A 14,246-nucleotide genomic window follows, 5' to 3' on the forward strand; every position below is an offset into this window, starting at 1 on the left:
TGACGCCACAGAGAGAGACAAAAACAGCTAAAAGTGCCCCTCGAACAGAAAGCCATTTTGGCTAAACCATAGTTCCTATCATTGAACCGACTTCACTTTGAGCATCCTGAGTTCTTCCCGAACGTCTACGTATGTGTTTTGTGAGGAAAAATTAATTGTTTTTTTAGAGCAATCAGAAGAAACTGGTACCTCTGCTTTCCTCTAGAAATTTTCCCACCTTTTTAACATGGCGGTCTATGAGGCTGTGGGTGGTGTTGGTGGATCATCTGTGCGTCCTACGCCCAAACTATAACTATGAGAGTGGCATCTGCAGCCTTGAGCACAGTTTCCAAATTATTTTTTGACAATTTTTTCTCTCCCTCTCAACTCTAGCTATGATGTCATCCACTCTAACCTCTCCATAGGGTAACACTGAGGGGATTTTTGCCATGCTTTTGCCGAATAATTTGAAAAGCGTTTGCCGAAACCCCTAGAAAAGTCATAGCACTCCTGACTGAGCCAGTCGATTTGATACCTTTTTAGTGTATGTGCGACCAAAACTTTGGGAGGAGTAGTCCACCGAAAAAAAACATGGAATAAACGGAAGAATAAATAGGAAGAAGCCAGGTGGATAGTATATAGTGTGCTCTTACAAGCACACTCAATAATTTTAACCTGTACAAATCTCCAACTTTAACTCTAGATAGTCAACCAGCCTGAGGAAGGATCATTTCATTGCTTTTCAAATCAGCACAGAACAGTTTTCAGCTGTGCTAACATAATGCTCAGGTGTTTTAATGATCAAGGTAAATGGACTGCACTTATATAGCGCTTTTATCCAAAGCGATTTACACTACACTTGGTTTCCCTTAAATACTTTCTGACTAAGATGTATAGCAACTGCTCTGTTAAAGGATATTTACCCAGCCAACATGGCCGCGACCGCAGAACCTCCAGAAACTGTGACAGTTACACCACCTTTAAAAGACCCTTAAACAGTGGTTGAAAACAACCCAGACTTGCTCCCAATGGTAACATCTTTGTCTTTTCTATGCTGTATGAACTTTCAACCTCGATGGGAATCAGGATTTATTTTTTGTGTAAGATGTCTTAATGTTTTATCTATTGTCATGGTATATGATATATTGTCTGTATGTTTTTTGTACCTGCCTTCGGACAACGAGTGAAATTTAGCAACTGTGCTAACCCCGGCATATTTATTTTGATGCTTTTGCTGATATATTGATTAATGTGCATTGTCCTAATCAAATCAATCAATCAATAAATACATTTAAATCTTTAAAAAAATGATAAAAATAAGGACATTTCTAAGTGACCCCAAACTTTTAAGCGGTTGTGTATTTTTGGTACTTTTATTATAACATTTTTTTTGTAAATTCAAGAGATATTGTGAGGCATGTTGTGATTAATCATATCCTAACTTTCAACTGTTATTCACTGCAGTATTTTTCCAATGATCCTAAACATGCAACTTCCACTAGTTTGTTTTTCACACAAAAAAACAAAGTGATAAAGAGCCACTTTATAAAGTTGGGAATGTGAAATTATTATGCAATGCAAAAGATGTCTCTGGTTGCATTGAGACAACTGTCAGTGGAGGAATTAGACTCTTATTCTGTTTAAAATATCTCAAATTGACATTATGTAACAAAATAAACAGAGGCCTACAGATGGAGTTCTCCATTAGGTTGGATTATTCGCCTTTACTTGAGTTAAAGCTGAGACAATCATAGTTGATAAGTTGTTTAAGGGATGTTTTGGTTGCATGAGGTATTTATCCATAGTTAGTTTATTACAGTGGATGGTGGTTGGCATGCCCCCAGTACAGAGAAGCAGACAGGAGTACCAGCACAGATGCTAAGCAATTATATTTTATAACTGTAAAAAAAAATCAATGAGTTTAGTTGTATGCTACATTTAGAATATTTTTGCTGCTTTACCTTGCTGTCAAACATGGAACTGAAGCTGGTACGCTCTCTTCAAAAGACACCAGACTCCTTTGACAAAATCAATATTTTGACCACAGAGAACACAAAAGTTCAGCTGCTCTGCCGCTGCTTTTACCATTTAGTCTGTTTGTGTTATTCTGTGACTTTGGTGTTTTAAAAAAGTAAGTTCAGATTCTTCAATGTTCTATGGAGCCCCCCAGGGGACACGGGGGGGGAAAAAAAGATGGGTGAAAAAAAAAAAAAATGGGTGAAAAAAAAAAGGACGGACTTTTGCGAGATCCTGAGATACTTTTGCGAGATCCCGAGATACTTTTGCGAGATCCCGAGATACTTTTGCGAGATCCCGAGATACTGACGAAAGAAGAGGAGCAATGGAGGAGCGATATTTGCCTATTTTCCGGCGTTCTAACTGGAATAGCGTCACGAAAACCGCACCAATTTCCCCCAGGATGGTTTTATTTTGTACAGAAAACTAAGACTGACATTTCACAGGCTTGATCAGCTCACCAAAATCAGCGAGTCTGGCGAAAGATTAAAGTAACCGGGCCGAATATACGTCCTAGTGCCCAACGGCAGCCAGAGTGCTTAGGGACCGTCGCAAAAGTGCAACGTCTTTCTTTTCTATTTTTAATAACTCACTGGAAATTCATCTAATAAACACCAAACGACTTCTGATGTGTTCATGAACTCACTGTGGACTTCCCACACCCTTTATTTTCAATACACACCTTTTCAATTCCTTTTATTCAGTGTGTACAATATTTAAGCCTTTTATTTTGTAATAGCTCTCTTGTTTTTATAGATATCAACACCAAACCACTTCTGATGTGTTCATGAACTCATTGTGGATTCCCCACATCCTTTATTGTCGTAAAAAACAAACACTTTAAATTTCAGATACATTCCTTCCAGTGTGTCACCAATCATAAGACATCTGTAAGACAATGAATAAAAATGTAATTTACGTATTTAATTACTGTGCAGCCCAATTTATATATGACTATGTTCAACAAAAGACAAAGACTGCTCTTAGTATTTTAACTCCTCACTATTGCTTGCTATAATTGTTCTCGATTTTCTGTTTTGGAAAGCATCACGAGCTGATGGTCAAGTACAGATGCATACTTGTGGCTGTAGTAATCATATTTTTGTTTATTAACTTTGCTTAAATAGCTTGCAATTAATGCTAAACTACCTGAAAGGTTGTATGTGTCATGCTTGAATGACAATTTGCATGCTTGACCTGAATTAACAGCAGAAATTTTGAAGAAAAAGAACAGTGAAGTCAAAATAAAAAATGAGAAATGTAAAGAAATGAATGATGTCTAAGAATCTTGTAAGGGTTTTAAAGGAAAGCAAGAAGCTGTGGAAACTTCATAGTGAGTTCATGAACACATCAGAAGTGTTTTGAAGTCGATATGTAGAAAAACAAGTGAGTTATTAAAAAATAAAAGCCTTAAGTATGAATAGAATATACACGCTTATTGCTCCTTTTATCTAAACAACTTGTAAAGGTTTTGCTTGAAACTAAAGGGTTGTGACTGATTCAAACAGCTATCAAATAAGAAAGGCCTTATGAAAGAACTATACACACATATTACTTGTGCCTTTAAAAAAGGGGGTTTATTGAAAATAAAGGGTTGTGGGAAATCCACAATGAGTTCACATCACACATCAGAAGTGGTTTAGTGTTGATATCTATAAAATCAAGTCAGCTATTACAAAATAAAAGCCTAAGATATGAAATAATTATATATACTGATTACTTATGCCTTTTAAAAAAATTGAAAGAGTTTTTAATGACAATAAAGGGTTGTGGGTAATCCACAATGAATTCATGAACACATCAGAAGTGGTTTGGTGTCGATATCTATAAAAACAAGAGAGCTATTACAAATTAAAAGCCTTACATATGAATGAGTGAATTATACACACTGAATACTTATGCCTTTTTAAAAAAAAGGGGGTTTATTGAAAATAAAGGGTGTGGGAAGTCCACAGTGAGTTCATGAACACATCAGAAGTCGTTTGGTGTTTATTAGATGAATTTCCAGTGAGTTATTAAAAATAGAAAAGAAAGACGTTGCACTTTTGCGACGGTCCCTAAGCACTCTGGCTGCCGTTGGGCACTAGGACGTATATTCGGCCCGGTTACTTTAATCTTTCGCCAGACTCGCTGATTTTGGTGAGTTGATCAAGCCTGTGAAATGTCAGTCTTAGTTTTCTGTACAAAATAAAACCATCCTGGGGGAAATTGGTGCGGTTTTCGTGACGCTATTCCAGTTAGAACGCCGGAAAATAGGCGAATATCGCTCCTCCATTGCTCCTCTTCTTTCGTCAGTATCTCGGGATCTCGCAAAAGTATCTCGGGATCTCGCGAAAGTATCTCGGGATCTCGCAAAAGTATCTCGGGATCTCGCAAAAGTATCTCAGGATCTCGCAAAAGTCCGTCCTTTTTTTTTTTCACCCATCATTTTTTTTTTTTCACCCATCCCCCCCCCCCCCCCCCCCCCCCCCCCCCCCCGTGTCCCCTGGGGGGCTCCGTAATGTTCAATGTTATTCTTCAATAAAATGAACTGATCGAGAAAGATCCTGTGTTCTGCGAGGTAAAAATCACTGTTATTGTCAATGGAGTCTGGTGGCTTTGAAGAGAGCATAGATAACTGATATTGATTTTTATTTTGAGTGGCTAAAACATGCTTTGCTTCTGCCCTCATCGTTTAGTTTCTGTGCCATTATTTTTCTGCAAATTAACCAATCATTTGTCCCCACCCCATAGAATAAAGGCAGATAATGGTGTACTATGGACGCCAATTTCTGCCAGTCATGAAAATAAAAACTTGGCTTTTTTGAAATATTAAAAAAGGTCAAAATTATCAGATAAATAATTATGAGATAAGTCATAATGATGACATAAAGTCATAATTATGAGATAAAAAAAAGTCACAACTGAGATAAAAAGTCATTATTATAAGATAAAAAAGTAAAAATTATGAGATAAAAGTCTTACCTATGAGATAAAAGTCATAATTATGGGATAAAAAAGTTGAAATTATGAGATCGAAAAATTTATTATTTATGAGTTAATTATGAGGGGAAAAAAGTAAAAAATTATGACATAAAAAATTAATGATTATGAGTTAAAAAGTGATAAATATAAGATAAAAAAATTCAAAATTATGAGATAAAATGTCATAATTATGAGATAAAAAATGCAAAATTATGAGATAAAAATGCAAAATTATGAGATTAAAAAAATCACAATTATGAGATAAAAAATCATATAATGGTGTATTAATAATAATGATAATAATAATAATAATAATAATAGTTTTACAAGATGTTCAAACCTGTGAATTACTGGCATTCTTCCCTAAAAAAAAATAAAACGATCATAAATGAATTAATTAAATTGCTGCTGATAAATCATTTCAGCTCTACAAGATCTACTGAAAAAAAAACAAAGTGATTAATGACCAAGATAAAATAATCCTTTCATCTGCATCTTTCAAATCTCCTCCAGCACCACAGATGATCTACTTCTCTGAGTGTTTGAGGTTACTTTAGTATTCTGCACTTCACACAGAAACATAAGCTAAACCCTGTCACATGTTTTATAACTTCCCTCTTTTGGCTCTAATGCAGGTCATGCAGGATTTTTTTTTCTCTTTCAAAAGAAAAAGGTGTTCCTCCTTGGTCACCCCTTTCCTGGTAGAGTGTCTACATTTCACATGAAAGCACGGCTCAAGGTTATGTAACACTTTGTGTTCTTACAGATCATTCTGGATAACTGCAGGAAGAGTGAGGTAATTAGTTACTTACTTCACAGTTCATTTATATCTTATTATTAAATAGAATCTAAAACCTGGATCTAAGACAAGGTTAATTTCTTTATACTGAAAAACAGAGTAAACAATGAGCTCATGTGACTGTTGGTATTTTTGACAAATAAACAGAGCACAATGTCAAACAGAAACCAGTTTAAAGTCATGGCTAATCAAATATGAGGTCATACATTCAAGCACAAGACAAAGACTCAACTGGCTGGCTGTGCATGTTATTCCCTCCCCCGCCCCCGTTACAGTACATGCACCTGAACATCAACACACTTCATACAGAACAATGTCTTTTTTTCCTTTCTCATACTATGAGCTCAATTTCATACATTTTTAACAACTGTAGCGAAAGAAAACGAGCAAATAAATCTGCAGATTTTTTACTTGTTTTATTAAGCAATCTATAAGATCAGAAAAAAGTGAAACATTTCACTTGTTTCAAGACTACAAGGTGACATCAAGCAAAACATAAATATATATAACAAAAAAACTGCAAATCCTGGAGCATAAAGTGAAAATTTGTGGCATTTTTTCATGTGAAATTAGTTTTTCTCCTACAATAAGCTACATTTTCATGTTTTTTCAACTGTAGTGAAAGAAGAGGAGCAAAATTCAACAAGTTAGGCTTCCAATATAACAATAAATCTGCAGATTATTTACTTGTTTTATTAATATATCCATAAGATCAGAGAAAAGGTGAAAAATGTATCTAGTTTCAAGACTACAAGGTGGCATCAAGCAAAACATAAAGATATAAAACAAAAAAAGTTGCAAATCCTGTGATATTTATGGAGACTTTGGAACATTTTTGCATTTGAAAGCAGTTTTTTATTGATTAACTGATAAGAAATGTTGTTTTCTTAATCAGATAATTATCGCAGCTCTAAATTCAGATGGCTATAATCAAAACAAACACAGAAAAATGTGTAGCAACTCAAGACTTTAGAATAAATGAGTCACATTCCCATACTCTTGCCCTGTGTGAGCTATAAAACTGAAGAAAAAGACTTCAGCATGTGGCAACTGCTTACAACATGGAAAAATCCAAAATATCTCCAAGTTGGAAAAAAACAGCAAGTGTATTTTCTCCTGGACACATCCCCAGAGAAAGCATTTAGGAAAAACACGCCAGTCACATGGAGCTAATTCTCAAACATTCAACTCCATGTGTGTGTGTGTGTGTGTGTGTGTGTTTTATTTCCTCTCCCCTTTCCCTTGCTTATTTTTACGACTTCCCAGGAATTTCTCTAGCATCAGCTTCAAGTCTAGCGATACAAAAGAAGACAATGAAGAGAGAAAACAACAGATTCACAAATTCGCCTCACGATGTAACGATGAACAGCGAGGGAGGAAAAAAAGCCTTTGTAGCACAAATGTTTTGGTTTTTTTTACTTACCGCGTCCCTCGGGCATGCGGAGGGTTAAAGTAGTCCCCACCTTCTTCACGGGGAATTTAGAAAAAAAAAAACGTTGAGAAAAATCTTTAACCGTGTGTGTCCGCCTCAGCTGAGCGTCTCTCTGCTCCCTCTGTGTGTGTGTGTGTGTGTTTGTGGGTTTTATAAGAAGTGTCAGTCTATCAGCCTCTTTCCTCCTCTTGGCCCGCGAGCCAGTCAGAAGCGCCGCTCGGTGCTCACGTGGATCACTGGAGCAACAACAACACGAGCCATGTGTGCGCGCGATACTGGTGAGCTAACAAGACAAGGCGGTAGAGTGAGATGTATGAGAAAAAAAAACAAACATATTAATATGATGAAACTACGGAAGTCTATTCCCGCCAGTAATATAAGACATTTAAAAGGGAAACTTGGCTTTGTTGAAATTTTTGTTGCCCATATTAAAAGTTAATTATAATTATGAGATAAAAAGTCATAATTGTGAGATAAAAAGTCATAATTATGAGATTTTTAAAAAGTCAAAATTATGAGAGAAAAAAGTCGAACATATGAGATAAGTCATTATTATGAGAGAAAAAGTCGAAATTGTTAAATGAAAATTCATAATTATGAGATAAAAAGTAAAAATAATTGGATAAAAAAGTCGAAATTATGAGATAAAAGTCAAAATTATGAGATTAAAAAGTCTAAATTATTAGATGAAAAGTCATAATTATGAGATAAAAAGTCTAAATCATGAGATAAAGAGTCACAATTATGAGATAAAAATGTCAAAATTATGAGATAAAAAAGTCAAAATTATGAGGAAAAAGTCATAATTATGAGACAAAAAATGCAAAATTGTGAGATTAAAAAGACATAATTATGAGGTAAAAAGTCATAATGACATAAAAATTCATAATTAGGAGATAAAAAAAAGTCAATGAGATTAAAAAAAAGTCATAATTATGAGATAAGTCATAATTATGAGAAAAAGTTTATATACAGTATATTTTGACCTGATGATGGCACTAGATGAAAAGATACAAAAGTCAGTCCAGACAAGGACATGGATGTGTGGACAAAATGTCATGTTCAATCTATTCAGTAGTTGGTGAGATATTCTTTTGAAGTCACTAATTTTGACCTTGTGGAGGAAAAGAAAGGCGATCAGCAAAGTCCTAATCTTCCTGGAACCACGAATGTCTGTAAAAGAATCTGAGGCCATCCATCGATTAGCTGTTGACATATTTTCAGTGTGCTAAGAAAAAAAATGTCATTAGTGAAAAGTTGCGTGACCCAGCCAGTGATGTCAGTCACTCACAGTGGTAGAACACAGGAAGTTACTCCACATGTCTCAGCAAAACCGATTGAGCCTCTTGGGTGACTGAATGTACTCGAGGTTACGAGAATCCAGTTGCCTTTGACTTATTTCTATGACATCACATGACTTTGAGGAACAAGAGGCTTCATGAGGGGATACTCCTTTGTCCAATCTCTGACCAGGGGAAGACATCCTGTTTTATTCTGCACAGGATAAACAACTTTCTATCCCGTCAAATACCATCCAAACCCAGAGCAGTGTGACGTTAAACATTTGGGGGACACAAAAGAGATTTTAGCTCTCTAACAGCAGCACCTCTGACCGCTATCCAAGTCCTACTACTCCTCTCCATGCAGTTATCACCTTTTAATTAATGTTCCTGGCAAAATAAGTCATCGATTTGAAGTGTAAGGTTTAAAATAAAAAAAGAGCTAATTATGTCATATTCTACATCTATCTATCTGTCTGTCTGTCTGTCTGTCTATCTATCTATCTATCTATCTATCTATCTATCTATCTATCTATCTATATATCCATCCATCCATCCATCCATCCATCCATCTATCACATGATATCTATCGCAAAAACATGTATATACCCAATACAGCTGCTCTTATTATTGTTGTTATTATTATTATTATTATTATTATTATTATATTAAATTGTTATGGACAGGCAAAGAATGGGGCCCCAGGATGCTCAAACACTGATAACACGCACATAAACTGCGCCACATTATATCAGGTTTGGCGCTCTAATATATGAGCGTGTTTGTTATGATGAAGTAATAAAAACATGGCAGTGATGTTGCAGAATGTTTCATGAGTACTATTTTGGCAAAGACGCGTTCAATTCCTATAAAAGGGAGTGACTTACAAATAATCATCTCCAGGGTCTCTTGACGAGAGGAAGGGGAGTGAGTGTACTGAAACACGAGAGTTCTTAGAAAGAGAAAGACACACATACACACACAGAAACATATACACACGCACGCACGCACACACACAGAAACCAGGTCTGACCTTTCAGCTTTACGCGTCCAACGGGATCATTGGATCACATGAAGGGATTCCTGTGCGAAGAAGTTATTTTCTGGGATGTTAAAAATCATAAATCCATAATTATTCCAGAGTGGGGCCCTGTCTGTCCCTATTGCACCAAACAGTCCCCTGTTTTCCACTGCACATTCCTGCAGTAACCGAATAAAAACACTGCTGCTGCTGCTGCTGCATCCCCCCCACGAAATCCCACCCTCAGGGCTGAGACTTTTTTCCATTGGATGTGGCAAAGAAAAAAAGCTTTGTTTTTCACTGTCAGGAGATGAGGCGGCGAGGACAAGAGCTCCAGTATCATTAAAATACGAGCAAACATGGGTGGCATTAACTGGACACAAGAAAATGACCAATAATTTGCATGTCAGACTCAATCGTGCCCCAAACACACAAGTTACTTACGCATAAACTCCAGGCAGGCGAGGCATTTCCCCACTGCGAGCACAGACCCCTGCATGGACATCTCTCTCACAGATCACAGGCGCCTTTACCTAAAAGTTATAAATCTAACTAACGGGCTTTTTGCATGTTTAAACCTCTCATTCTGTCCCAGCACCAGCCTAATCCGTCTGTCCCTGCAGCCCCACCAGCCTCATGGGCTCACAGAAAGAGGATTGCCTTGGGTCAGTGAGGTTTCCCAACCCCCTTACCCAGCAAAAAAAAAAAAAAAAAAAAAGGGGGCCAGCAATGGTGCCAGCCGTCTTCTATTGGAGTGGCACTGACTCTGCTGCCTGCCAGGGGACTGGTTATTCTGTGTGCTCGGTCAGAGGTGGGCATGGGGCCCGGGACAGGGAGGGGAACACAAGAGATAGAAGAGGGGGGAAGAAACCCCCCAGAAAGAAAGGCACATAGAGACCTAGTTAGAGAGAGAGGAGGCAGAGTCCCTAGAAAGAGATCATGAGGAGGTGAGAAGGTTCAAGCCTCAGTGTCAGGAACATCTGAGCAATGTAAGGCCTGTCACGATGATCACATTTTGTTGGACAATATATTGTCCCAGAAATAATTGCAATAAAACTTTTCAAGATCATTTAACCCTTTGATGCTCAACATATAAACACCTTCTAATGCACAACATGGGTCAAAAATCACCCGCATTCATTTTCCATATTGTTTCATGCTGGCTGTGTGTTTGAATATTTTTTTTTATTACACCAGATCATTATATCCATTTTTCCTTTCATACTTTATGAAGAAAATCAAGTTTACACACACTGGTCAAAAATGACCTTGTGCATTAGAAGCGTACTGATACAAAAAGTGATACACTAAATTAACAATTTGAGTAGATGTGTAACTATGTTTGTCTTATTTTTTAAGGTTTAACTTTAAAAGAGTTGTTAGAACCACCAGATTGCATTGGAAAATCACATATTTTAACATTTGAGACTTATTAGAGCCACCAAATAATAATTTCCATTGGAAAAACACCAATTTAACAAAATAGGTTAGTTAATATTTGTGTCGTCTTTGTCAGGTTTTAAATTGGTGACCCTCTGATGCACAACATATAAACATCTAATGCACAACATGGGTCAAAAATGACCTTGTGCATTAGAAGCGTAGTGATTAAAAAAGGGGATTTTATTCAAAGAGTAAGAAATGAAAACAAAAAATTAAGATGATGATCAAAGTTATTTGAGGAAAACCTGCAATACCGAATGATGAAATTAATTTATTGCAAATATAAAGAATATAAAAACGTAGTCGGGTTATTTTGAACCCATGTTGTGCATCAAAGGGTTAAGTCCATTGATGTAATGAAGTTTTAATAGTGCGTTTGTGGAGGACCTGTCTGAGCCCCGCCCACGGTGAAACTCGTAGGAAAGGACAAAAGTTTTTTCAATTAATTCACTTTAGGCGCTATGAAAACACAAAGGTGCTGCAAATGGTCTGGAACACTCATTATAGCTTTATGTTGGCGGCATACTTATACGAACACACATGGAAACACAATGGGCGTTATCATACAACATATGGACATAAAGATAGCTAGATAACTTTTTCTCACCTCCATAAGCAGATCAAATTCACACATTTGTCACTGGACTTCTTTGATTGTATTTCATGTCTCAGCAGTACTTGAGGCAAGTGTGTCACAGAAGAAATAATAGCAAGAAAGACGCATTGGTTGACCGTTATTGGCTTATCCATAGATATATCATATATGCAAATATGTTGTCTGATAAGAAAACTTTTTTTGGACATATATTAGCGCTCAAGAGTTTGGGTTCACCCAGAAAATGTCTGTGTTGTTTTCCATGAAAACATGTTTTATTCATGAAATGAGTTACAAAATGAATCGAAAATTGACAAGGGCAGAAAAAATCATTTTAACCTGTACAAATCTCCAGCTTTACCTCTAGATACTTAACCAGCCTGAGGAAATATCATTGTATTGCTTCTCAAATCAGCACAGAAAGTTATCTGGTGAAAAAAAAGCAGCCTTCTGAGCACCTCTCCAGAGTCGGAACAGTGCACACAGTAAAGTCAAATTTCATTTCAAACTCATTACGTCGGTTGTGGCGGCTAATGGTGCATTCAAGGTCTACATAACTGTCAGAATTTTCGACACTGTCTCGAGCTCCAAGTTCTGACTTTAAGTGTAAATTGAACACACCATAAGGCATAATGGTAAGACCAGCCTTCAAAATTAAAAGCAAACACATGTAGCTTTCAAAATAAGAGCACATGGATGTGTCAGCAGAATCCACCACAGAATTTACAAGAAGACTGAAAATAAGATGCCTTAAATAAAACAGAACTCTTATTCTCCTTTACAATAATTCATTAAAATATGCAATGATTAGGATGGAATAGTGGCATTAGAATGTGCGAGGCACCAAATTTAGGCTTATAGGGCAAAAATCCTGTGGGAAACACTGGCTTGACAGACTAGACAGACAAGAAATTGTCCAGCAGTATGTTCAGGGTAATGAAAGGAGGAGAGATGTTTTTGAGTCCTTCATTGAGTCAGTTTTAAATCAGTAAATTTCTTTGGCTGCACTGGGAATTCCATGTACAAACTTCTTTTTATTTATGTAAATATGTTGGTTGTCATTTACACTACAGTTCCTTAAAAATGTTTAAATAAAACATATTTGGGTTAAGGCATGGAGTGGAATAACTCGTTTAAATCATTTGCTGACATCTGCGCCCCTGCCTCTGCTGACATCTAATGTTTAATGCTCATTTAACCTATTTTTAGCATGATCTGCAATCATTTTTCTGGCACATAGAAATGGTGAAAAGAAAGAAGAAGTCATCTCATACGAGTTCCTTTTTATTGTTCAATGCATGGCCACACACATATACTGGGTTTTTTTTGCACTGTGCATGATGGGACAGTCACTATGGAAATGGTGATGTAGATGGGATACATTTAGGAGTTTACAGGGGTCCAAACACAACCCACATTCCTCTGGGAAAGTCAGCTGGCCCCTCTCTTCTGAGCCTCCTCGATGACTCGCTACAGCATGAGGCTAATCAGCTTCTAGCTCCCTCTAACATGACACCTTGATAAATAAATTCTGGATTATAAATTGTGTTTTTTGTAATTTTCAGAACTGAAGGATTTGTTCAGTGGATCAAACGCACGACAACAACCCCTTCCCTTACCCTTTAACATTCTTGCATATCTCATTCAGATTTAGCTTACAAAAAGCAAAATAAACAACATCATTTGGGTACAAAAATAAAATCCAAATTAAAACTTTGAACAGGGTCATCTCCTGTCATGTTTTTTTTCTAATCCTTTCCTCTTCTCATACAGAGATAGCACAATACATAAGTCACTGGTCACAAAAGTACACTGCAAATGAAGAAAAAACAAAACCAAAAAAAATAAAAAAGAAGCCACATAGGAAAGAAACCGATCCCGGCGAAGTCTACTTTAGTCTTCCTCAACCTTTCCTAGAGGCGTACGAGCTGTGAGGCGCCTGGTGTGTTTGGTAGCGCTGGAAGCCTCAGGTGTCAGGTGGACAGAGAGGCTTTCTCCATCTCAAAGTTGTCTTCATACACCCTCGACTTTCCAAAAACGCACCACTACCAGACTCGCACATTCTTTACCCTGTTTTCTCAAAATACAGCCTGAAGGGAAAGGGAAGGAGGGAACGGAAACCACTGCTCTAAACATCTATATGGATTCATCTGAGTGTGAATGTGTTTATGTGTGTGTGCGCGGTTTCTCTCTCGACACGTATGTATGTACTCATTTGCTAACATATACAGTGTATTCCTGGTTAGAGTGTGAACCAGGGGCACTTAAAAGTTGTGTAGCGTTCCCCCCACCGTCTCCGCACCCCGACCACTTAGGGGTGGCTCTTTATGTTTAGGATTGGGAGTGGGAGGTGGGAGATCTGCTCTTTCTTATAGCGCCCGTTTCGCCCCCGCACGTCTCTTTTATTATTTTTTTACTCCACTTTTTTTACTTTTACACCCCCTCTAAGCTTTAACTCTTTCCTTTCGATTTCAGCTTTCTTTTGAGTTGGTTTTTGCTTTTGGAGACGCAGATACACACAAGAGCAAAAGAGTGGGAGAGAGAGAGGGAGCGAGTGTTGTGATCGATCAGCTGTTCGCAGCGCCGACAGCTGCCCCCCGTTTGACCTCTCAGCCAATCTCCTTCCACTGCCGGTAGAACTCCACGATGTTCTTCAGCTCCATGCCCGCCGAGCCCGCCGCCTGGATCGCAGACTGTCAGGGAGGAGAAGAAGAGAT

General features: G+C 37.4%; 2 protein-coding genes across 2 annotated transcripts in view; both read right to left on the reverse strand.

Annotated features, from left to right (window-relative positions):
• Window positions 1–10,011, reverse strand: part of paqr6 (progestin and adipoQ receptor family member VI) — a 35,766-nt gene extending 25,755 nt beyond the window's left edge. The window contains exon 1 of the mRNA XM_059339564.1: window positions 9,936–10,011. Coding sequence (XP_059195547.1) covers window positions 9,936–9,996 — 61 coding nt within the window. The 5' untranslated portion in view covers window positions 9,997–10,011. The remainder of the gene's footprint in view (window positions 1–9,935) is intronic.
• A 2,784-nt stretch (window positions 10,012–12,795) lies between these two features.
• Window positions 12,796–14,246, reverse strand: part of smg5 (SMG5 nonsense mediated mRNA decay factor) — a 29,030-nt gene continuing 27,579 nt past the window's right edge. The window contains exon 22 of the mRNA XM_059339530.1: window positions 12,796–14,222. Coding sequence (XP_059195513.1) covers window positions 14,139–14,222 — 84 coding nt within the window. The 3' untranslated portion in view covers window positions 12,796–14,138. The remainder of the gene's footprint in view (window positions 14,223–14,246) is intronic.

This window comes from Centropristis striata, chromosome 8 (genome assembly GCF_030273125.1).
Source record: "Centropristis striata isolate RG_2023a ecotype Rhode Island chromosome 8, C.striata_1.0, whole genome shotgun sequence".
Lineage (NCBI taxonomy): Eukaryota > Metazoa > Chordata > Actinopteri > Perciformes > Serranidae > Centropristis > Centropristis striata.